This window comes from Pteronotus mesoamericanus, unplaced genomic scaffold (assembly GCF_021234165.1).
Source record: "Pteronotus mesoamericanus isolate MK-2021 breed Mesoamerican mustached bat unplaced genomic scaffold, CSHL_Meso_final contig_50, whole genome shotgun sequence".
In the NCBI taxonomy this organism is placed as follows: Eukaryota; Metazoa; Chordata; class Mammalia; order Chiroptera; family Mormoopidae; genus Pteronotus; species Pteronotus mesoamericanus.
Window position 1 is genome coordinate 6,929,259 of NW_026555186.1, and position 26,375 is coordinate 6,955,633.

A 26,375-nucleotide genomic window follows, 5' to 3' on the forward strand; every position below is an offset into this window, starting at 1 on the left:
AAAATGGATTGATGTATTATTGAACTGTAATGTCATCACCATTAACTTTTTGTTGCAGAATAATGAAAACAACAACATAGTGAATGCTAATCTAAGTGATATTTGATGCTTGTAATTGCACTCAGCGTTCACATGTGATCTTCCATCCATCACAGTTCTTGCACTTGATAACCATCTGTGCTTCTCAGAATTTTAAATCACATGGGATTAAAATACGCACACTCAAAGTAGCTTAAACATTGACCCTCTTCACTACATTCTCTTTTGTGACACAGCCTTTTAAACAAGCAAAGATAATGTTGTAGTAAATTGAGAACCCAGTATAAACATTTTAGTACCTTCTGCTGATGGAATTTGAGAAATAGGTCTTTCCACATTTTAAGGCACATGTGCCTTTTGGTGTTAAAAAAAGTGTTATTGGTGGACACAGAAACATGTTTCTTAGAATGAAAAACTTTTTTTCTAATGATTTTATTTATTTATTTTTAGAAAAAGGGGAAGGGAGGGAGAAAGGGAGGGAGAGAAACACCTATGTATGACAGATACAGCGATAGGTTGTCTCTCTCTCATGCCCCTAACTGGGGACCCAGCCCGCAACCCAGGCATGTGCCCCAACCAGGAATTGAACCAGTGACCTTTTGGTTTGCAGACCAGTGCTCAGTCCATCAAGTCACACCAGCCAGGGCAGAACTAAAAACTCTTTAAAAATCCATTTAATGAAAGTTAGTTTTAAAAAGAGTGATGTAGACCCTGCATTTCTGTAATGAATCTGAGAGTGGAGGATTCTTTATCTGACTTGAACTAGGTTTATACCTTCCCAGGATTTTGACTCTATTTATGATCCATGTAAAATATACATAACCACTTTTGCAGTGGTTTAGAGGAAAATGAATGAACATTTTGAAAAAGTGAAAACTAAAAAGAGCATTGTGTGCTTGCTCTCTGCAATGAATATTCCCAAGTAGTGGCTTCATTCAATAAATGGTTGCTTTGAAAAATTTTAAAGGGGGTTATATGTACTTATGACACTCAAAAATAAAAAGGAAGAAGCAGGATAAATTAAAAATAAAAAGGAAAAAAATGTTTAGCTATCCTTCTTTAAACATTACCAGGGAAAGATGAGGTTGAGATGAAACTAGAAGGGAGTTGGGCTTCTTAATTAGTGTTCGTCTACCTTGTTTCTCCCTTCAGCTGCTTAAACTGAAAATGCCACCTGCATTATCAAGCCTCCTAGAAGCACGAACAAGGTCTTGGTTGCTTGAACTTAACCTTCTCAAACCTGCCCTAAAGGTAAGGTAGGAGTTAACAAGAGGGAGGAATTTTAGTGCACTTTTGTTGTGATTTGGTTGCTTACAGAATTTCTATTAGAGCATTTACTCATTTAAATTGCTGTTGAGATAGCTTTTTAGGTCATGGTCAAGGGCTCCCTGGGTGCTCACAAAAACCAGCTGTGATAGCCTTGGCTGTTTTGGGATACTTTCTCCCCGAGTCTTCTCGAACTCAATACCCTTTCCAGCTATATGCCTCCATTTTCTCACCTTTCTGAAGAAATTCTAGCTCTGAACCTAGAATTCCTTAGGACTAACTCTTAACTTTCCCTCTGTGGCTTTGTGGATGTTAGCTTTTCCATACTTTTGAGTTCTGCTCCTCCTTGATTCGGGTCCCTCTGGACGCGCAGGTCTAGGGCACCTCACCAGCTCCTGGTCCTGTCCCGGCCTGGCCAGCCGGGCACCCTACCGTCACTCCTGTCAGATTACTGGGAAGAGAAAGGGCAATTCAGATGAGGGAAAACTAAGAGAGATTTCCAAGTATTTATACACACTTGTGTGCACACACTCACACATCTGTCTTTCTCACTAATTCAGACAAAAGAATGAAATTCAGCATGTAAATAAAAAAAGAGGTATATTTATTACTTTTAAATATATACCACTATTAGGTCCAGGATAGCAAAGCATTGCCTAGAAAAAGTCCCGAGGGAATCATATTTGACGAATATATAAGAATGCTTTCCAATTAATGTATCAATGATTTATGAATACATAGTTCTCTGGAGTGCTTGCAAATATTTGAAAGCCATAATTACTTACAGAAGGATTCAAGCGGCTAAACTGTTCCCCCTTGGATGAATTTTGTGTACAAATTCCCTTACTGAGCAAACGCCTTCTTTACAAATAATGAAAAGACACACCGTAGCCCAGCCCTGGTGTGTGTTATTACACACACCCAGTTTTGTAGAGTCTGAATTATGTGTGAGACTTTTTATGTCTAGCATCTTGAGGGGGTGTCTCCCCCCATGTTTACCTAAGCATTTGGATTAGAAGGAACCCTAAAATCTCACCATTCTTGTCCTGGTGAGCAAATCCCCAGAGGCTGAACGGTAGTCCCAATAGTAGTAATGACAAGTGGCCTAAGAATTGATTCATTTACGTTTTTAAAATTGCACTAAAATAAAACAATTTCACTTAAGTCTATATGTACTGTATGGTTTAAATCTCTCTTTTAAGGTCTAACTTTGTAATTAAATTACTGTTAAAAAAGTTTTTCTATCCAGGTGGATCTTGATGACCTTAGCCTAAGAGTACTAACGCAAAGAAGGTTATGGCAGCTCGGTTGTCAGTCAGTCATGCAATGGAACAAATAAGAAATTGGTTTGAGAGAAATCTAAAATTTTAGTATGTTTGTCCATTAAGGAGAATAGATGTATTCCTTGAACCGAAAATGTCCTCATTTGTTCAAGAAATTGAGTGGATTTTACAAATACTCTTGCCTTTGACAGTGAGAAAAGGGATAGAGATTATGTCTTATTCATCTTTTTTCCCTAGGACTGCATCTGGCTCATGGCCAATGCTTATAGCTTATTTGATTGATGGGTGAATGAATGAGGAAACAGATGAAATGCTATGGTGTGAGATGGATGCCGAAAGGTTGATAAGAACTTTATCCATCCTTGCAGTGGCCCCTCTCGGGTTGTAGTGGACACTACCAGGTGTCTACCTATTCCATGCCCTTCATCCCTCAAGTAGGGACGGGCTCCTGGGTCATGTTCTCTTTACAGGCCAGGGCTGACTGGACCAGAGTGTGAGCTATTTCCAAGATGCTCTCTCTGGGGACTGAGGTTAAGACAGGCTCGTCAGTCAGCATCTGCTGTGAACTTCAACTAAGGACCTGTACACATGGGCAACTGCCTCCTGCTGAGCCCATGGATAGACAAAGCTCCCCAGGGGGAGCCATTCCGAGAGGAGGGCAGAGAGGAGGGGCTTGCAGGCCATCCTGGAGACATACAGGGGACCTCGCTGGATGCTTCTAGCCTGCCTCCAGGCTACAGCTCTTGCTCTCTGGCCCCTGAGAACTCCTGAATGCTCCCTGTCCCTCATCCTCTTTGCTTAAGCTCATTTGAATGGGTTTCTGTCACTTTTCATTAAAGCAACTTGAAAAAGATGAGGCATTGTGAAATCCCCTTTCCCTTTCTGGATTGAGTTTTTAGGAAAGAGAATATAAATTATGAAGCATGTCAGAGGCATGCAACAAAGTCTCCTCTTTATTGGCAGGAGAAATTTTTCTAAATGCCCAGTTCTAGGAATTGTCCTGCATCTTACTTTCAGATATTTCTGCGGCAGTAGAGCCCTATGACAGAGTGTGCGTCCATTGTCATTTGTGTAAATTGATGGTAGCCAGTATACATAACGTTTTCCAAATTCGAAATGGCAACTGAGGAAGAAAAACTGTCTCAAACAATGTACATGAACTTTTGCAGGCCTAATTTATAACTCCTCCTGGGATATGTTGTAATTAGTATTCTGGAACCACTTGCTGAGAGATATTAAGGAGGTTAGGACATCCTTCTGGGAAGTTATGTGCCTACCTACCCACCTACCTGACTGCCTTTGGAAGAGTCTGAGGTCAACAGGCATTTTTATATTGTGTCATACAAAAATATAATTCCAAAAATTGAAAAGCATGATTCTTATGTACACATAGTACAGCATCTGTCAAGATTTATGAGAGATCCAGCAAGTTTAAAATTATGGAAAATGCTGAGTATCATCAATGGAAGATGGCTGAATTAAAAACACAAAGTCAGATACAAAACTGGTTAATGGTCCTATGTGACCATAAAAACATAACTTCTCCCAGACAGAAGTCATTTCACTTTCACCAGACAGAAATCTGCTAATTAACCTGTAACTTCAGAGTTGGTACCTTAATCAATGGTAATAATTCAACAAAGATGTGTTTCCCTGAAGAATTAAACGATCCTTGAGTGGGCCAGTTATTAAATGATTTTCCCCTCAAAGATTGAAAGGTCACACAAGCTTCATTCTTTCGTATTTCCACATTTTGGAAAATTTTTCTAACAGTCCCCCCTTTTTTTCTATAAATATCTCTAACAGCAGGGATATTTTTGAATTGGCTGGCTCTTCTCTTGTGGAAAATTTGAAATAAAACTCTGACACATGCTCTTTGCAATTTGGCTGAGAATATGCTTTAACAATTCAATATTAAAAATTATTAGCGAGGTCATCCAAGTGCCAGAAAGCAGCTGTTTCTTCGATGGAGTATTGCATTTGGTTTCGATAATCTGAGGCCATACCTGAAGACCTAAACTAAAATATACAATGTAAAGATCCTTTAAATAACAAAGAACTCTTCATGCATTTATACTATTTTTATTTTGCATTATTATTTTTCAAACTTTATTTATTTGTTTGTTCATTTATTTACTTCATCCTCAAAAGAGAACATTTTTTTCCCTCCATTTCTTTTAGAGAGAGAAGAAAGGAGAGAGGAAGGGAGAGAGAAAAACATCAATGTAAGAGAGAAACATCAAATGGTTGCCTCCTGTATGTGCCAGGACTGGGGATCATATGCTCCCGGATCAATAATTGAACTCACAACTTAGGTATGTACCCTGATGGTGAATCGAAACTACAACCTTTTGATTATAGGATGAGGCTCCAACCACAGCTGCCAGAGCTATTTTTTCAAACATTTAAGTAATGCTTTGGTGATATGTATTAAGCCATTGGTAGAAAATATTGTTTTAATAAAAATGTAAATCCTTTTCATGATGGCTTATTATGTTATTAGAACATTGTACCTTGGCAAAAAAATAAATATAGTTTTATTATATATATTTTATGTTAGCACTTCAAAATTATTGTAATTGCACACCCCAAGTTACTTGTTACATTTTACTAGGATTATATTGAAGTCTGTACATTGTTTGTGGGTAATACTTTCTCTATTCTTAGATAGAAATAAGAGCATGGGGAAAAAGTAGATTTACAGTTGAGTACATGAAACACAGTTTATTCTTGCATTGTTTTTTATTAATTATTGTATTATTTTCCATATGAACAAGTATAAATCTACTTTTGCCTCTCTCTGTACTTTGGTAAACCATGATTCTACATAGATAAAGTACAATGGAAAAGTCTTTTCTATTTCTTTTTTAAGCATATATTAAAAAATATTTTATTAGTTTTAGAGAGAAGGGAAGGGAGAAAGAGAGGGAGAAAAACATCAGTGTGAGAAACATCAACGGGTTGCCTCTCCTATGCACCCCGACTAGGAATCAAACCCACAATCCAGGCATGTGCCCTGGCCAGGAATCGAACTGGCAACCTTTCATTCTGTGGGACAATCCGCACCTGAACTGAGCCACACCAATCAGGGCAAGTACATACATTTTTAGCTTAATCCTTTTGTGGTAATTTGACATTTTCTCAGATGGATAAAAAAAGCGTTCATTCTATGTGTTTAACTTTCTAGCTTACAAGATTTTATGTTTGGTGGAAAGTCTAAGTTTTATTTATAAAAGTCTTTGTATTTCTAAAATTTTGCGAATAATCTCACTCCTGTGTTTGTTTTGTTTCAGATTGCTGTTGAGTAACTGCTAACTGTTGAAAGGCCTTGAAAGCAAAGCCGAGGTTTCCTGAGGAAGAAGCAATTCTGCCTGCGGGCTGTGGCTTTAGCTCGTGCCCAGGTGTTTCCAGCCTCATCTTCCTGACAGGCTGCCCTAAGGATTTCGGACCTGCCAGCCCCACAACAGCCGAAGCCAGTTCCTTGAAATAGACACAACTCCCCGAGACACACACACACACACACACACACACACACACACACACACACACACACACACGTGGTATGTATGTATCCTATTGGCTGTGTTTCTCTAGTAGAACTCTGACTACCAAACCTCTGAAACTAGTAAACAAGACCAGAAACTAGCGCTCAGCTCCCTCTTCTCTATGAAAACCCTTCCTTTGAAGAGCTTAACTCTTTAAAATTAGTTCCCCACATCTGAAAAGATTATGTTTACTCTGCTACTTTAAACCTCTCCTTCCTACTTGTGCAATCCCTTTATTTCTAGTCTTCCCAAATTTAATCAAGTACCTTGCACACCCGACAGCCTCCTGTTAATGTTGTTAAGGTGACTTAAGGAATGAAGCAGTATAGAATGTATGCACAAAAAGGTGGGGGAGAAAATGAACGTATTGAAAGCTATTGGCCAGCTCAGAATAGCTCAGAAAGTTGGTCAGCGAGGCTTGGAAAACGGCCAGGAGGCCCTATCAGCAGCAGCCAGGCCAGGAGCAGGTCAGACACCAGCCACAAAACCAGCCTATGTGAGGATGCTGTGGCCTCCAGGACTGACGGCTGGACTCAGCTTAGCAGGCCTTTGCTGCCACGACTGTCTCGGAAACCCAGTGCAGGGTCACTGCTGCCACCCTCTGCCAGAACACATTCTTTGCTGTCCCATGTTCAGGTCCAAGGTGGATGCATTTGACTGGCTACATCTGAGTCATGTGCTGATGCCCTAGCGGTAAAGGGGTCTGGGAGAGTATTTGGTACTTTTTGTTTCTGTTGGAGAAGGAGGGCTCTACTTGGTGGGAAATTGTCCAAATGTAGAAAGGGGATTTAGATGAGGGTTAGTCCAAGAAGACAAAGGTCCACTACAGTGCCTTCTGGTGCCACCCCTCTGTGGAAGCCAGCATGACGGTAGCAGCCTGGGTGCCGTGGAGCAGTCATGCTGGAACACCTGCTGATACCAGTGGGGAAACAGAGGGGTGAGACCAGGAGGAGCAGGCAGAGCAGTCAGGTGGCTGGAGGGCCCTAAAGATGGTGCACTTGGGCCTTGTGGGACCTGGAGACCAGAGGGAGAAAGGGCACCTGCCCAGCGAGGCCTGGTCTGCACCCACAGATGCTTAAAGGAGCACCTCTGAATGACGCCTGTGGTGAGGAGCCATGCCCACACCCCTCTTCATTACCGTTGGACGAAAGCGTCCCAAGGCTGGCTGGCTGCCAGGCGTCCATTCAGCGTCCAGCAGGACTGACACCCACCTGGGCCTGAAGGCTTTGTTCAATTCGTCTCACCGACATGGGGTCGATGTCCCTGTTCAGCATCCAAGGGCACTTGTAAGCCCTCTTATCCTCTTCCTCCAAAACAGGGAGTGGAATTCTGGGCACCCAGGGAGACGGTGGGAGTCATGGAGTGGAAGAAGTGTCACCCACCCAGCCTCTGCACTTGGGTGCCTCTGAACAAAGCCAGCTAGATATTTTATCCATGGATTGATTGACCCCTGCCACCCACCTCCCTCCAGGTTGGGATGGTTTTGAGTTACTCTACTTTGTGACTGTCCAATTTATAAATCGTGTGTTTGTATAAAATAAAAGTAACCTACAAAAACCCTAGTGGCTGGCAGTTTCCATATTATTTAACAATGTTTTCAGTTGTGGGGAACAGAAAACACAACCTACACAGCTTTATATGAATAGGGGTTCAATTTTCCATATAACAAATGGGTCTGGAGTGGCAGTTGCTATTGTTGGTTCAGAGACTCAAAGATATTAAAGCTATCATTTTTGTAAGTCAAAGGGCTTTTCCCTCATGGTCATTACAATGAACCAAATATTTGTGTTCCCCCTAAATTTATACATTGAAATCCCAATCTCAGTGTGGCAGTATTAGAAGGCGGGAGCTTTGGGACATGATTAGGTCATGAGGGTGGAGTCTGTATAAATGGGATTAGTGCCCTTAGAAGAAGAGACCAGAAAGCTCAGTAGGTCTCTTTCCTCTGTGAAGATGTAAGGGGAAGTTGGCAGCCTGTAATGTGGAACAGAGCTCTCACCACAGAGAGATTATGCTGGCACCTCATCTTGGACTTCCAGCCTCTAGAATTGTGACAAAAATTTTTCTGTGGTTTATAAGCCCTGTAGCCTATGGCACTTTGCTGTAACAGCCTGAATGTACTAGGATAGTCATATTATGGCTGTTTTATAATGTTTCCAGAGCTGCAAAAACTCCAGGCATCATGGTCTCATTCCAGAAAGTATGAAGGGGAGAGCTGAATCTATCTTTTATGAGGAAAGTAAATTCATTCCCCAGAGCCCTTGTAGACTGCCCTTTGTGTTTCACGAGCTACAGCCATGTCATATAACTTCAAGGGGGCCTGGGAAATATTTACTGTTTCCTGCATGTATGTGAGGAGCAGGCATAGAAGAATGAAATTGAAATGTGGGTGGGTTAGCCAACAACAGTGACTTCTTCCATTGCCAAGTTTTATAATTTGAATTAATATTGATTTGTGAACTGATCATTCCTTCACTGTCTATCGATGCTTGCCAGCCCACAATTTATGACAGGCAACAGAAGTCATGCCCCCTCAACTTATGGGAGTAAAACAGTTAATAAAATTTTATTGAGCTACTTATAATATATATATTTTTTGGTAAAATTAAAAAAGCATTGTGATTTTGAAAATCAGACCTGGAAAATGAATATGTGATTTTTTAAGTCTTAAAATATATTATACAAAACAGTCCAAAAAAAAAAAAAAAACGACTTGGGTTCTAGTCCTGTCTCTGTCAATAAATAGTGGCCTCTTGAGAGCTGGTCTTTGTTTCTTTTTCCATAAAATGATAACCTTTTTTATAAAATGAAATCATAGTCTTAATTGGTTGTTATCAGATCTGAAATCTTATGATTCTATGTAATTAGTCTTGATGTCTTTGATTGTATATGGGTGGACAATAAACAAATCACCATTGTTTCTTAACAATGGTCTTCTTAAATTCAAGAGCTATTTTTTGAGTTCCCACTGTATGTGGGGCAACCAACCCACAAGAAATGAATTGCATGTTAAAATAACAATTTTTAAAAAAAGATTTTATTTACTTATTTTTAGAGAGGGAAAATGAGGGGAAGAGAGAGAAACATCAATGTGTGGTTGCATGTCCCATGCCCCCTGCTGGGGATCTGGCCTGCAACCTACACATGTGCCCTACACTGGGAATTGAACCGGCAGCCCTTTGGTTTGCAAGCTGGCACTCAATCCACTGAGCCACACCAACTAGGGCTAAAGTAGCAATTTTAAGTGGGGGCTTTAGTTGGAGGTTTACTTTAAAATTTTTAGGAAAAGAAAAAAATGGCATTATTTTCCCAAAGCAGGTTAGCCCGATTCCTTCAAAGGCGGGATTATTTCCAGCCACAGTCAGAGCAGGCGGGATCTAAGGGACAATGTGTGGGCTCCTCCAGCTCCAGCATCCTCCTGGTCAACCTGCTATCTCAGTCGAGGTTCCTAAAACTGAGCTGGCTCCATCTCCAGAAAGTCAAGTTTAAGAGTACAGCTGAGGGTGGGGCTGGAGAGCTGGGTGAGACAGCTATCTGCCCAACACCCACTAACTGCTGGAATTCATCTAGAATGTTAGTCAGGAAGCCAGAAGGGGGTCCTCTGAGATTGACACCTATGGTGAGGAAGTTGCAGACTGAGGCAGCTTGGGAAGGAACCCCGGCCGGACCCGAGCAAGTCTGCTCTAGCTTGGGGATCCTGAACAATGGGCACCCCAAGTCTTCTGAGAACAAAGAAGAATTTTTGGCAGGAAGAGAAGACCAAAGACAAAAATGTCCAGTTCACAGTTTTGCCTAAGATGACAGAGACCAGGGAACTACAGGGGACTGTACTGGCTGTTTGGCTCTGACTTGCTTTCTGAAATCAGCCGGCTCTGTGTTGGTGGGCCATCACCTCTGCAGGTGCCCTTCCCTCCTCCCTCCCTCTTGTCTTCTGTATCTTCTGTCATCTCAATATAGTCTAGGGTTTAGTCACCAGGTGGAGACAAAATGTCAGGGGTCACACGTTCTTTCTATTCTTCTGGTTATGGGGCCTTGGGCAAGCCACTTCCTCTCTCTCTGTGTCTCCTCTCTAATATGGGGGCAATGCCAAGTTCAGAGGGTGTTTTAAGATAAAATAAATTAATACACAATAACGATCTAGAAAAGTGTCAGCTCTCATTTCTATTTCTTAGACTTAGCCACTATGGACACCCTTTCTCTCTGGGGTTTGTCATCTCTGGCCAAGGCAAGTTTTCACCTCTATTAAAATATAACTCTTTTCTTGAGGACCTGGTTCTAAACTCTTCTACAGTAAATATTAGGGTGTACAGTTGACCATGACAATATGCTAATAAGAGAGGCAGGATGCTGCTGCTGCGCAGTCCCCGAGAGAGCTTGGCAGGGAGAACGGAACTGTCCTGAGTCCGGGGGCAGCATCCTCTTTAGGCTAACATGCAGGGCATCACACGGCAAAGATGCCCCCGGGAGATGAAGTTACACAAGTGCCTGCAAAGTCAGATAGTTAAAATGTCATTCCTCTCCGCTAAGTTTTGCTGTGAACCTAAAACTGCTCTAAAAATAGTTTCTTCATTAATATTAAAAAAAGAGAACAAAAAGTCATTTCTGATTTTCTTAGTTTCTGAAGAGTGTTTAGAGTTTATACTGATTAAGGATTTTTTTTTCCTTGTAAGAATTTGAGCACTTATCAAGAGTTAACCTGCTGTTGAATAGCCGTTATGAGCAGATGTGATGCTCTCTTTTCTGTGGGAATTTGCAGCTGGTCTTCCTCGGGTCTGTCGTCTAGTAGGCCTCAGCTGCTCAATGCCGTAATCACCAGGCACTCTGGCTACCGGGCACTAAAATGTGGCCAGTTTGAATCGAAATGTTCTGTTAGTGTTAAATACATGAAAGAATTTGAAGACTACGTATGATAAAAGAATGTAAACTATCCCATGAATAATTTTTACATTGATAATATATTGAAATAATATTTTGGACTTATTGGGTTAAATAAAACTATTAAAATTAATTTCACCTGTTTATTGTTACTGTTTAAAATGTGGCTCCTAAAAAATATAAACTAACATGTAGCACACGTTACATTTCTAATGGCCAGTCCTACAGAGGGGAGAGCCGGCAGATACGAAATATGTGTATTCTTCTTTGGAAAGTCTTAAGGCTGAGTTCCTGGGAACCTCAGACATGCCAGTGCAGCTATTGTTTTGACAAGGAGACAGTATTTAGGAGAATGCCTAGGTTAAAACTCAAGGTTAAGCATTTCTATTGAGTTCTGAGCTGACATGGAAGCAATGAGAGGAACCCAAGGACTAATCAAGACTGTGGGGAGATGTGTGAATTACAGTTGAAATATTCGAAATCCCATTTGATTTTTTTTCTCCTCGAGCTAGAAAAGCCTAAAATTCCGCTCTCAAACAGGGTCCACGTTAGTGGGCTTGGCTGATGCTAGAAGTAACTTTCTGCTGAGAACTCACAGAAACCTGATGGAAAAGTCAGGAAACAGCGTCTGTGCTCGGGTCCGAAAGTTGCGCTCTCTGGACCGGCCCCCAGGGGGCCGCGGTCAAAGTGATTGGGGTGCGCGGACTCGGGGAGGCGCTGGAGCGGCGAGAGCCGGCGAAGGCAGCAGGGTCCAGGCGGAGCATTGCTGTCGCCAAGGCAACCGCGCAAGCTGCAAACAGCCGCGCGAGCTGGCCGACGTGCGGCCAGAGCGGACGCCTGGGAACAGCGTGGGCAGAGGCCCCGGACAGCCGCGGGGCCAAGTGTCCGCCGGCCGCGACCAGCTGCGTGCCTCCGGGAAGCGCCGGAGCGCAGCGTCATGGACAAGTCGGTACGGTGCGCGCTCGGTCTCAGCAGCTCCCACGCCCTGCCTGTCCCCGCCGCGCTTGCGCCGCCGCCGGCCTGCCCCGCGCTCGGTGGGCTCCATACGGTGGTCTAGGATGGGACGGGCTTCTCATCTGGGATTCAGCTTCAGGGCGCGGGGGCGTCTGAAAACGCTATCAGGACCTTGTAGGGCTTGAGATGCTGGTTTTTGAGTTTTGCAGGTTTTTCTCAGGGATGGTGGCCAGTCATGTCCCCCCGCACCCACAAAAAAATGCAGAAGTGATAGGGTCAGGGACTACCTCGCCCCTTTTTCTTCAATTTACGGTTTTTCCTTTCCTCTGGCTGTGGAAAGGCCTCTGGTGGTCAGGACGTGGACCCTAGCGACCTATTGTCCTATAGGGAGCATCAGAGAGATCTAGGTGGGGCACAGGCTACTTTGGTGCCAAGTTTGTTGGCTGTTTCTAGCTCTCGTTAGCCCTTGGGTTTGGATAAAAGCAAATGTTTAGTTCCCTTGGAGAGAGGGAGAGGGATGGTGTGTAGAGAAAGCCCCGTAGGTTGTTTCCTTATGTATTTTATATTTGCCTCCATGAACAACAGGTGAGAAACGACTGGAAGCTACTCAGAGCCTTGGAATCAGCTTTCACTTCCTTTGGTTTTGCTCTCTTTCATTCTCTTTTTAAAAATGAATACTGTGGAGTGAAAAAATATTCAGGTATTTCTTTTAGCATTTACCCTCAAGGGACATTGTATAGTACATTTTTTCACTTGGCTACACTATCTATAGCTATATAATTATAGCTATAGTGGTTATAGTAATCAATAAAATATGCACCCTGTCATGACATAACAAAATTAAATTTGTATTTCATTAAGAACAATATATATAGTTTATGTGAGTAATACTTCAACATTTTCCTCCTCTCTGTAGTTATCTTGCTCAAAATTTACTGTTTTATTCTTGTGAACATCTTGTTATGGTAGACACATTAATGTTTTTATTATCATATAACTTATGTCATAAGTACTTGGAATTTCCGACATATCTATTTTATGCTGCATTAAGATAATTTTCATTAGTTCTTTTTAGTGACTTCTCCCTATTTTATGTTGACGATAATGGTGATCCTGAGATGACAGTGGAATTGCTACTTCTAATACCAGTAAACCAATGACTATTTTGTGGCTTAATTTGAAATCCACATATTACATAATTCTACATAAATTTATCAAGTTTCCCATGGTAAGGGTATAAAACATGGCTAATACCTTTATACCATATTCTTAGGTTTGATGAATTATGCTTGCTTAAAGATTTCAATGCTGCCCTCTTTTCCTCTATTTTTCCCTTGGTCTGTACAGGTTGAAGTTAAAGAATTTAAAATGATCAAATGTCTCCTGTTTAACTTTAGTAGTAATGTAGGAAATTTAGTTGCTATATCTCTTTTCACCTACTGAATTTGCAAAAAAAACAAAACAAAACAAAACAAAGTTACCGAGGACTATTTAATAACACCCTGACTGGTGTGGCTCAGTTGTTTGGGTGTCATCCTGCAAACTGAAAGGTCACTGGTTCAATACCGGTTCAGAGCACATGCCCAGGTTGCGGGACAGGTCCCCTGTTGGGGGCGTGCAAGAGGCAACCAAATGATGTTTCTCTTACACATCGATGTTTCTCTTCCTCTTTTTCTCCCTTCCTTCCCCTTTCTCTAAAAAATATTTTTTAAAAAAGACTGGTAACATGGGAAAATGTTCACAATTCATACATGAAAACAGTAATCCACTAAGGTAGTATTGTTTCAGTTATATAAGTGCAGAAAAGGTATATAAGTATGTATAGAAAACAGAATAAATAAAAGGACATACACCAAAATATTGATAACTGATTATCTATGGCTGGATGCATTAAAGAAGATTTTACTTTTTTTGTTGTTTTCTTCATTTAAAGATTTTTCATAATGAATATACATATGATAAATATATAAGCATATATGTAGTTAAATGTAAATTATATATATTTTATATATATTTTATTGATTATGCTATTACAGTTGCCCCATATTTTTCTCCCCTTTATTCCCCTCCACTGTGTACCCCCCTCCCACCAGCATCCCCCCCAACTTAGTTCATGTCCATGGGTTGTACATACAAGTTCTTTCGCTTCTCCATTTCCTATACCATTCTTAACCTTCCCCTGTCCATTTTGTACCTACTATTTATGTTTCTTATTCCCTGTACCTTTCCCCCATTCTTTCCTGTCTCCTACCCCTCTGATCTCTATTTCTGTTCCAGTTGTTTGCTTAAGCGAAAATTATTTATTTAAAGAAAACCACAAATATATTAATCATAAATTATATACATATAAGTATAAATTTTATAGTTAGAAAAAAGTATAAAGGATAATACCCCCTAAATGTTTACACAGCTTTCTTCTCCTGAGACAAACCGCATCCGTTGGTAAATGTTTTCTGGTTTTTGTGGACCAGGTCACATCCTTGTAAACACTATTGTACAGTTCATGTGTCTCCCCAGTTGGTGAGCAGCGATATTTTACATAAATTGGAAACAGAAGATGGTAAGTGAGCATGCCCAGATCAGGGTGAAGAGAAGCAAGGATGAAACAAAGTGTAGCTCAGGACTGCTTCCCGCACTGCATCATTTTCTGAAACCTCACAAATGGTAGTTGGTGAGGCTGAGCTGGAAAGGATTTTAGCAGCCATAACAACTTACCATCAGTCCTGCAAATGTGGATTTCGGTCATTATATTATTTAGGGAAAACAGAAACTAATACTGAAGGACACACGATTGTTGCATCTGTGAGCTATGATCTATGCACAAATTTAAATTCCCCAGGGAAGTCCGAGGACCCTGTTTTCTCCCTAAGTTTGAGGCTAGTGTCTGCATTAGAAAAAGGCTGCTCTGAGAAGGGGTATTTCGATATTTCGAGGAATTGGTCTCAGCTGCACAGGAAACATTAGGCGAAAGTTTACCTGTTAACATTTTCTCCTTTAGTCATGCTAAGCTCTTTCCTGGCACTGAGCACAGTGGCTGTTTATTTATACCTCCCTGCTGTTTGCTTTTGGCTTTACTTTTTGTAGCCTTGCTTTTAACAAACAGACCAAGAAGAAGAGGGTGTAACAGCTGCTCACACATTACTTAATTTATGAATAAAAACCAGTAGCTTCAACTCAACAGTAAACCTGGGACATTTTGAGTCCATTTGAGGAAATCTGTCATTGTACCTACCCCTCGATGGGGTAATAGAATTATGATCAGATTCCCATGGGTCAACATTTCTGCCTTTGGGGAGGTAATATGAAGGTTCAGAACGTCTTTCTTTTTGGAAGCAGCCTCCAGGTTGGGCCAGCAGGGCTTGGCTGTGGATGTGGGAAGAGCCCTCTGTGCTCACCGCCATGGGAGTGGTTGCGGACGTCCTTGGAATGCTTGGACACTGGGGAAGATAAAAGATCTTGCTCTTGGAGGTCTGTACAGTGTGTAGGTCACTTTTCAATCTTATGTAGCCTAATTGGGATAAAGAGTAAGAGAGTTTGTGAGGCCTCAGTGTCCTGAAGTGTCCTTGCCGTTGTTCATTACAATAAATAAAGCAAGGCAGAGCTCAGAGGGAGCATTCCTTGTTGCCTCTGACAGTGTTCCCCAAAAGAGGGTCAGCTGAGTGTCAGGGGCTGTGTTGGGGGCTCAGGAGACATCAGGGAACAAACAGAGAAGAGTCCTTGCTCATGTGTAGAGATGACTGCCCAGCGGGGAAGACAGTTATGGATAGGGCATGGAAGGGGCCAGGAGAGGCGAGTGAGGTCAGAGGAGGGCAGAGCTCTCTAGCTAGAAGAGGACATCCTGTGTGGACCAGAGTCCATGGCCAACGTGGGAAGGGGGCCAGTGTGGAAGGAGGCAGGAGGTGGTGCTGTAGTGGTGGCTGAGGACCAGATAGGGCCCTGAGGATTTTTAGAGGATAAAAAAGACCTGGAAGCTCACAGCACTTATGATTTAGTAAAGAAGACATCTGTATCTCCAACAAGGCAGGTTTGATAAGTATCACAGCAGAAGTGCTTATTATGTGTTATGAGCTGAATTGTGTCCTCCCAAAATTAATATGATGAAGTCCTAACCCCTAGTACCTTGGAATATGACTCTATCTGGAGAAGAAGCTTTACAAGGGTAATTAAGGTCAAATGATGTCAAACATGTTCCAGGGGTGTTCAACCTGCGGCCTGTGGGCCCTGTGTGGCTCAGGAAGGCTATGAATGGGACCCAACACAAAATCGTAAATTTACTTAAAACATTATGAGATTATTTTTGTGATTACATGTTGCAATGTATTTAATGTGTGGCCCAAGACAACTCTTTTTCCAGTGTGGCCCACAGATGCCAAAAGGTTGGACACCCCTGCATCCAATATGATTGGCATCCTTATCACAAGAAGAGGTTAGGACACAGATACGCAGAGACCAAGGGACGACCATGTGAGGCAGTGGACATCTGCAAGCTAAGGAGAGATGCCTCAGAAGAAGCCAAACTTAATGATTTCTTGATCTTGGATGTCTGGAACTGTGAGAAAACCCATTTCTGTTAAGCCACCCAATTTGTGGTATTTTGTTATGGTGGCCCAAGCAAACTAATACAGTGCACGTATGCTAAACAGTTCACACAGATTATCTCAGCTCATGCCTGTTATTGCCTAGAGGGAGGGCGCTGGCGTGATTGCTATCTTACAAACAGGGAAACTGAAGCTGAGAGACAACCATCGCCTTGGGAAGACAAGCATGCCACACACTGGAAAATCCTAAGTAAGTTAAAATGAAAAACAACTCAGGACAAAATGCCTGTGATTGTCACGGCATGAGCAGCACGGGAAATCAGTGTGGGGCAAACCTCAAATTGGCCTCCCAAGTGGAGTCCTGTCTGATGACAAGCTTGCTCCTACCTGCCCGTATCGATCCAGGTTCGCTGCCACTCAGGCGTGATGGACAGATGCTGCTGAAGGGGGTTTGTGGCTGTGGACCAGTGCGGCTGTCCCAAGTGAACATAAGGAAGTGAACAGCTAGCCACACAGGTCGAAGAATGTTATAGACAAATGTGATAATGGCAGTGGGCAAAGAGGCAGAGTCTGGTGAAACTGAGGTTGTTCCTGTCCAGCCAGCTTAGGATTCCTTTTCCTACTAAGCTTTCAAGTGGAGAAGACTGTCAGACCTATAGTGACTCCTTATAGTAGTGATAATTTAAGAATATGGTTGCTAGAATAGAGCAATGGTTTTCAACCTTTTTCGTCTCATGGTACACATAAACTGAGTACTAAAATTTTGTGGCACACCCCCCCAAAAAATATGTATATGTATATGTGTGTATATATATATATATGTATATGTGTATATATGTATGTATATGTGTATATATATACACACACACACACTTATATTTTGCTGATCTGACTAAAAAATAAAAATAAAAAATATATGTATACGTATATGTGTGTGTGTGTGTATCTATATATACACACTTATATTTTGCTGATCTGACTAAAAAAATAGGTATAGTTTTGATTCCTTCACACTGGACGACTATTGTTGTGTTGGCTGTTTTCATTTTTTAATTTGATAGTCTAAGGGAAAAGAGGTCAGTGCCCCTGACTAAATAGTCAGGTATTCCATGTTTTAAAAATTGTTGCAGTACACGTAGAAAATTGCTGGAATAGAGTAACCTTATATTCTATATCATAGCAGGCTTTGATTATATGTACTTGTGGTTCATGCTTTGTCTATAGCTGTAGCTCATGCCTGAGAAAACTTTTGAGCATAGACTATACCATTCATTTTATCTATGCCCTTAAGCTCTGAGGGAAAATATGTATGTTTATGCATAGCCTAATGTTGAGAATATTAGGCGATTAAAAATGTTTATTTGCCAAATGGTCTTTTCATGAGACTAAGTGCTATGTCATCTACATTTTATTATCTTTACAGATGATAATAGAGTGGGTGGAATATTTGATTTTTTTTCCTGAGGCTATTAATCTCCAAATCTTTGGGTTCTCAGTACCCTCTCACCAGGCTTGCGTAGACCTAAACACTTAAGAATGGAAATCCCTCCTGGTCACTTCATTTACCATTAAAATATATTCCACCTGCTTGAAGAGAAAGTTCAGAGTAATAACACAACATATTTAACTTCTTTCTGAATGTGTTGTAGCATTTGTGTCATGATTACATTTGTTTATTAACTTCATAATGCCTTTGGGGCCTAATTTATCTCTGTTAGAACTCTAGAGTCTGTGTTTTAAAGCGAGATACGTGTAGACAGGCACCGGTGAGGAAGAATGGCGGCACCCATTGGCAACTACTCCCTGAGGCTGTGAATCGTCGCCCGTGTTTGTGGCTCCTCATGGCCCTTTCATTGGCTTACATATGCTGTGAGGACGTTAATGAATAGCAGGAGCATGCGTATATTGCCACTTCTTAAAAAGAGCTGTGGTGTTTCTGGGATAATTAAGGCATCAGAAAAAGTAACTTGGGTCAGCGCCTAGTGGCCTCTGTCGTGATAGCTGGTGTAGGAGAAGAGAGGCTGATGAAGTTTCACCTTGGGAGTTTTAATTACGTCTTGGTAACTGTGTGGAAATATATGCCCAGTGAACTAATATTTTAAACCTCATCATAAAGATTTAAAAAGGGCTAATAATGTATTCTTACCTTCTCGATCACCTTTTAGTATTGGGAAATAACATTAGATGAGTGGAACACCTATAACGTAGCAGTTCTTCATTAAATATGTTACATAAATACAGACCCACTACAAGGGAATTCCCTGATAAAAGATGTATCCTTGTAGTGGAATTTCTTAAAGCTAGAGTTTTACTATCCCTATTTTTATGGATTAAAAAAGTCAGGTTTTGAGGCCACTGGCACCAAAGTGAAATGAAACAGGGCCCAGCACATCACTAGTAAATTAGTGAATGTAAAGATCTTAGGTTAAAATTTTTATGCGTTTTGGTCAAAGGTTAAAGAGCAAAGGTTAGGTGCAAAGGATCTTTAAAGACAATGATACAAAGATTCTGAAAAGAGATACCACCTCTGTCTCCGGCCTTCTCTGTTTCCTCAGTGTGCCAGCGCTGCTTTGTGGGTAATCTGGGGATGTGGTGGACTTCTTGGTTGGGGTCTGAGAGACGTGGGGGGATTAGTATGTTTGCAGGAGAGAGGATGGGGATGATCAGTCATTTCAGGCAGAGCAGATTTGAAGAATTCCAAGCAGTTCCAAGCTGCTCGGCTCAGCTCAGCTCAGCAATGCCTGTTCTTGCAGCTCAAGTAGCAACTGCCACCCAGCAGGTCTTTGTGGCTGCGAGGCAGACAAACCTGCATTCTGTCAAGTGGAATAGAGAGCTCCTTTTAACAAGACCTGGCATTTGCAGTGACACGAACAATATTATTTTAAAACAATTCAATCCCTGACTATTTTAAAATACCCATTTCCTGGAAGGTAGGTAGGTGGGTGAGCTCAATGGGCAAAATAAGCTTTTCTCTCATTCTTTTTGAGTGTGACACTAGTTTGCAGCTTTTTGGGCCTGGGTATCCTTCTCCTAAGTTGCATTTGCTTTATTTGTATTAAGATTACTTTTTTGAAAGGTCTGTTAATTCCTGCTTTGTGTGCTGGAGGACATCGCAGTGAAATAAAGGCTTTTGCTTAATGCTTGTTACTTACGGCACTCTTGACTTCCTCACAAAATTTAATCCTGACATTTGCAGGTGGGGATTTTTTTTTTTGCCTGAAGTCTGTACGGAGGAAAAGAAAGAAATAGATGTTTGGCTTCATGAGTTGCTGCATGTGTGTGTGTCCCTTCCTCAGCATGTAAAATGAAAGCTTACCCATCACGCCCCTCTGTCTTCTGTCTTCTGCGTCCCGCTCTGTTCTCCCAGCGTGCTGCCTCGTTCCTCCGGACTTCTGCCATTTCCCTTCTCCTTCCCTCCACCTCCTCCCCCGCCTTTTCCTTCCTCTCTCTCAGCCACTAACTCCCCCCGAGAGCGGCATCTGGCTGAACTGACTGGTTTGTGTTTGCTGCAGACATAGACTTGTTTGTTCACTTGCAGCCCTTGGTCTTATCTTAATTTGGAGGGATATATGTTTCCTGTTTAGACACACCAATTTGAACAGCAGGGACTAATATTTAAGATTTGTCATTGTTTCAGCTTGGGCATTCCCTGCCGCCCCCTTTTTACAATTTTCTTTTAGTTGGAAAAAAAAAATGACTGTCGTGCTTGTCAGGTTGAGGCATGCTCTGGAGAGGCGGAGTCCAGACTTGTCGGGTAGGGGTGGGATCCGGCCCCTCTGCACCCGTTGTGCTCTGAGAGGGGAGCCGCCAGGGAGGAGTATTTAGGGAAAAAAATTAAGGATCTCCAATTGAAGACATTTACTTGCGTGTTTCTGAATTCTTGCGGTTTATTTGGGGCTAACCATTTCAATGTTTATCTGTTTTTCAGTTCACACTTTTCCTTTAAAGAGAACAGATTCCGTTTTATAATAAAATTTTAGAGGCATGAAGCAATTTTTAAAAGTTTTTGAAAGGAAATGTGTGTTTTTCCCTGTGGCACACAGTTTCTCCTCTCTCTCTCTCCCCCCTCCCTCGCCCTCCTTTCTTTCCTTTCGTCCTTCTTTGCTTCCTGTGTTTTTCTTTGTGCTTTTTATTTATTTTTGCTCTTGTTTAATTAGTTAAGAACACAGAGTCTGGAGTCAGACTTCTGGATATGAATTCTGGCTCTACCCACTCATTAGCTATATGACCTTGAGTAGGTAACTTGACCTCTCTGTTCTTTAATGTTTGAATCTGTAAAAATGGGGATTGTAATAGTAGCTCCTTCATAAGCATTTGTGATAATTAAGTGAACTGCTATTTATAAAGTGCTTAGAAGAGGCCTAGTAGAGAGTAGTGCTACTAATAAAAATAAAAATAGAAGAAAACCTAAGAAATACAGATAAGCAAACAGAACACAAAAATAATCTGTAAGCCTTTCAGTCTCAGAAAACTATCAATAGTCTCTTTCCCACATATATGTTCATGCAGTTTATTTTTTATTCATTTTTTATCTTTTAAACAAAAATGGATTCATACTCTTTTGGGGTATGATTTTTTTTTCCCATTTGGCAACATATAAACAGGTTTCAGTTTCATTAAAGTGTTTTAACATGATTTTAAATGGCTGCATAGAATTCCATTGTATAGCTCAACAGTAAATTATTTTATGAATCTCTTGTGAGGCTGGCACATTTTGTTGCGAAGCTTTCCTTAGTTTTGGCAGTGTTGTCACAGCGTCCCTACGCTGGCCCGCCTGCCCTGCACGCCGCACTCCCTGAGCTCCCTGGCTCTCCCGCCTCCACTGGGTCTCCAGTGACCTTGAATACACAGCCTCCTTTTGTGCCTTGGATTCACTTAAGAAATATTCTAGGAGATTTTTTTTTTTTGGTTATAAAAAACACCTTTTTTAAACAGCAAACACACGTACCTATGCAAATTAAAGCAAAACAGAGCCAAAGACTTCATCAAACACTCTAATAAAAATGCATCCCTCTTTCAAAAGGGAACCCTAGTGCACTCTTGGTGGTAAGGCATATTGGTGCAGTCACTATGGAAAACTGTGTGGAATTTCCTCAGAAAATTAAATATGGATTTGCCGTATAACCCAGTGATTTCGCTTTTGGAGATTTATCCAAAGAAACCCAAAACACTAATTTGACAGGATATATGCACTCATGTGTTCATTGCCACCTGAGTGCCCATCAGTAGATGAGTAGATTCAAAAAGTGGCGGCACATATATACAATGGAAAAAAAGAATTGAAATCTTACCATTTGGAACAGCATGGATGGACCTAGAGGTTGCATGCTAAGTGAAATAAGTCAGACAGAGAAAGACAAACACCTAACTTCACTTACACGTGGAATCTAAAGAACAAAATAAATGAACAAACAAAATTGAAACAGGCTCCTAGATGAAGAGAGAGGACTGGCGGCTGCCGGAGGGGAGGGGCGTCAGGGGGCCGGGTGAAAGGGGTGGAGGGACTAAGAAGCACAAACGGAGAGTTACTGAAGAATCATGGGGAGGTAAGCACAACACAGGAAATAGAATCACTAATACTGTAATAACTATGTATGGTGTCAGCTGGGGTGCTGGAAACATCGTGAGGAACGCTATGTAAGGTATATGATTGTCTAACCACTGCGCTATGCACCTAAAGCCAATACAAAATAAAATTGAAAAAATGCCTCCCTTTCTAACATCAGAGGCTAAAGAAGCAGTCGTAACAAAATACAGAGTTAAGGGACAAGTCCATTTTCTGTGGTTTAAACTTATTTACATTTATAATAAAACATTTCCCAACTTTTTAAATTTAGAGATTTCTTAACTTCCAGGATTATCGCATGTAAATTTCAGGTTGTCAAAGTTGCAATTTCTTACCAACCACACACCTGGGTGGAGAACTCAACAAATGGTGAAAGCCCACCACCTAGTGGCTGCCTGGGAAGTGGCTTCCTTGAATTTGGCCTTTCTAGGTTGTGGTTTCCATATGACAGGTTTATGTAGCACATCACTATGTGTTCCTTTCTCTCCAGGCAAAAGTAGTCATGGTTTGAGGAGTCCCACGGAAGCATCGTATTAAATTCTCTCATGTTTGATGGATAGTGAGGCGTTAAGCTTAGTTTATTTGCTGACAGGCTCTTTCATTCTCTTGTGTGAGAAATGTATTGGTGAGATGTTACTAAGTAACTTGATGTAATCCACACTCCTAGGGGATCAATTGTTTTCGGTCTTGTGTTTCAGTTATTAAAATATCCCATTGCACTCTCAGTTACCACGAAGAAAACCAGCTAGGAATTTTTCATCTCCGCCATACTCAGCTCCCAAGTTTACCATATATCTCCGTGCAACGAACAACATTTTGCAATGAGCTCCCTCAAAAGCAGTGCCCGGGCCCTGGGTCTGTGTAGCTGGTTTATTAGACGTGCAGTCCCAGGGAAGCGAGAGTGCGGGAAAAGCGGAGGTAGGGAGCTGGGCAAGGGGAAGCACGCGCGTGAGGGCGTGTTGTTTAGATGGCCGCTTTCAGGAGGTGTGGGTGGGACTGTCTGTTGCAAAGCCATGTGAACCGTAAGTCCTGTAGAGGGACCGAAGGGAGAATTGACCTCGGGCTCCACTTTTTCACTGGTGAACGTTTGCTTCATTAACATTAACACCCCCACCCCCCACCTCCTGCTTGTGCATTGTGGGTGACAAGCAGGTTCCAGGCATCTGGAGGCCTGCAGTCTGGGCGTGGAGCAAGAGAAGCTGTGGGGCCTTGCGTCTGAGAGCTGGACGCACGGTGACACGTGGGCTGGAACAAGCGGTCCAGGGCCCCAGAGACAGGTGAGGCTGAAGGGTGAGGGTTGGTGCATGCAGGTGTGGGACGCAGCCATCTTGATTAGCGTGGTCACCCCAGATTCTGCTCAGGGGAACCTACTCAGGAACTAAATGTTGGTTATGGATTTAATATGTGTTCTACTAAATGCTTCCTGCAGGATCCCATACCCTTATAGTAGTGATATCACATGTGGGTTAGGAGGATTCTTATGGTTGCAAAAACCTAAACCAACTAAAGCAGATGAAGGGAATGGGCCAGGACTAGGCGGCGCTGTTGCGGGGAATCACAGTGTGGTGGTACCGGTGACTCAGGGGCTGAGAAAGGGGCAGGAGCCAGGACGGCAAGTGACCCAGACTCCCATCTCTGCACACCTGGGCGTTTGCTTCCTTCTTGCCCCTCTCTGTTGACTGGCTTGACTGCTTCCATCGTCTGCTTGCAGGCAGAAGCCAGTCCATAGTTTCTGAGCTTTTACGGCCACAGCCACCCAGGAGACAGATTCTCTCTTAGCCTCTAATTCCAAATTCCAGGGAGGGAACCACTCCCGCTTGATCAGGTGTTCTCTGATCCAAACGGCTCTGTGGGCTGCAGGGCTGGGCCGTTCTGAAGTGAGCCCCACTGGCCTGGAGGCAGTAGAGGGGAGGTAACCAGAACAGAGGGGATTGACTGTGTTCTGGGCTGATGGACTGACAGGCGTTTCCATCCCTGGGCTGCCGAGCCACTCGGAATGCACACACGTGCTCCTGCCGACATCCGTTCCGTAATGAATGCGTTGTCTTCCCCCCCCCCTCCGCGCCCCCCCACAGGAGACAGCCGGACAGGTGTCCAGCTATTTCACCCAGTGGTGATGTGTCCACGTCTCCTGGTGGTGCTCACTCCTTCTCTGTGGTCATGATCCAGGCCAGCGAGTGTCTCTACAGCTGGGGACTAAGTGCTGTCACTTAGTCATTCTCAAGGCAACTGATACAATGTCATGGAGGTGGGGAATGGGGCTGCTGGAAATGAAAAACACTAAAAAAAGCGAAGCCTCGGTGAGACCACTGTGGACTGGTCGCTGGTCCAGAGCATACGCCTCTTGTGGATTGGGAAGTGGGGCGATGGCAGGTCAGGGGTTCTCATGGCCTCCTGGCCATGACTGGCCAGTGCCCTGAGCTCCTGGCTTGGGATGTTTTTCCCGAGCTCTGCCCATAGGAAGGCCTTGCCTCCTTCAGGGCTCTTCTGGGAAGTTTCCTGTTAGGTGCAGGGATCAAATGGTAACAGTTGAGTTAATTTCCTATGTCTGTTGTAACAAATTACTGCAAACCTAATGTCTTAAAACAGCACATGTATTATTTAGCAGTTCTGTGGGTAAGAGGTCTGACACAGGTCTCTGGGCTAAAAGCAAGGTGTTGGCAGGGCTGTGTTCCTTTCTGGAGGCAGGGAGGCTCTGATATCTTGCCTTTTCCAGCTTGCAAAGGCTTCCCATTATTGGCCCACACCCCTCTTCAAAGCCACATTGCATATCTCTGATCATTCTTCCTTAGTCACATCTCTTTCTCTGATCCTGTTTCCTGCTTCTGTCTTCTACTTTTAAGGACCCATGTGATCACATGGAACTCACTGGGAGAACCTGGGGTAATCCCCCTATTTTAAGGGCAGCGAATGAGCAACCTTTTTTCCATTTTCTCCCTTAATCTCCCGTTCCCATGTGACAAGTCACTGGTTCTGGGGATCAAGACACGGCCATCTTTGGAGGCTGTTCATCTGCCTGCTGCAACAGTCATTTTCTGTTCATGCCAGAACTTGAATCTGAAATTATCCAAGGGATTGAGCAAGAGGCAGGTTTGAAGTAGTTCCAGTGTTGCAGGTTTCAGAAAACTTCAGCTAATTGCCTTGTAGATTTCATTTTTGAAAGCTTTCCTCACTTCCATTCAAAGCAGGAAATAAAGTCAGCCAAAGTTCGGTCATGCCTCTGTCAGCTTCCTGCAGGCAGCCTGGAGACTCTGCCCATTCCTGTAGCCTTGAAGATCTCCAAGTATTGTCCAGGACCCCAGGGGGTCCTCAGATCCTTCCAGGGCATCCCTGTGGTCACAGCTGTGTTCTTACTTATCCTAAGACATCCTGCCTGCAGACTTGCTTTCCAGTGGTTACTATGACATGTGACAGTGTCATTGTTCTAATTGCCAACGAAACGTGCGCTTGTGTATTCTTGTGTTTTAAACGTGTCTCAGTTTTAATTTTGAATGCAGTAAGTATCAACAGACATAACTCACATACACATAGGCTTTCGGTCCTTGATAGTTTTCAAGAGTAAAAGGTTTCCGAGACATAAAAATTTGGGACCACTGCCTGAGCCGTTTAACAACTTTAGCTTCCAAGTTTGGGTGGGAACCAGCAGATGGGGGTGTTGCCTGGAGGGCTGCACCTGCTCATAAACTCAGTAGTAGGGGAATAAACTCTTGGAAGGTGCCCTCACCTTCATCCTGAATGGGAGGGGGCGGGGCGCTTGCATCCACTCCACAGGTGGGCCTGGAACCCCGGTCCTACCCTGGGACTGGCGCCAGGCAATTCAATGGCTTTCCAGTAGGCTGGACAATATGTGTTATACAAAGTGTCCACAACAATTCAAGTTCCTGCCAGGTTTGGGAATGATTGCCTAGCTCTCCAGATGTGCCCTTCTTGGAAAACCAAGGGGTGATGGCTCTTTATAGAGATACCGAAAGTCTGAGCAAGATGGGGTGGGATGGGGTGGAAGAAGAAAGAAGACATGGAGAGCTGGTTTGAGAATGAGGGGCCAACAGATCATTGCCTCCTTTCCCTCCTGGACTTACAAGGATAGAGAGATGCAGGCGACATCAGGCTGATGGAGAGGAAAACTTTTAATCTTTAGTATTTAGTATTGGTAAGCTGATTGGAAAACGTGGCTTCCTGTCCACAGCCAGTCCATTTCCCACCAGCTGGATGCTGGAGGCCTGTCTCAGAGTCACCGCTTTCAGCAGGGGTGACAGCAGTCAGGTGGCAGCCTTGCGGTGTCAGGGCCCAAGCTGGGGGAGAGAGCCAG

The 26,375-nt window shown here is 42.8% G+C and overlaps 1 protein-coding gene across 1 annotated transcript in view; it reads left to right on the forward strand.

Moving 5' to 3' along the window:
* Window positions 1-6,996: 6,996 nt before the first annotated feature.
* Window positions 6,997-26,375, forward strand: part of DNAH5 (dynein axonemal heavy chain 5) — a 248,071-nt gene continuing 228,692 nt past the window's right edge. Inside the window, exons 1-3 of the mRNA XM_054578641.1 lie at window positions 6,997-7,070; window positions 10,890-11,037; window positions 11,521-12,042. Of these exons, the coding sequence (XP_054434616.1) occupies window positions 6,997-7,070; window positions 10,890-11,037; window positions 11,521-12,042 (744 nt within the window). The remainder of the gene's footprint in view (window positions 7,071-10,889; window positions 11,038-11,520; window positions 12,043-26,375) is intronic.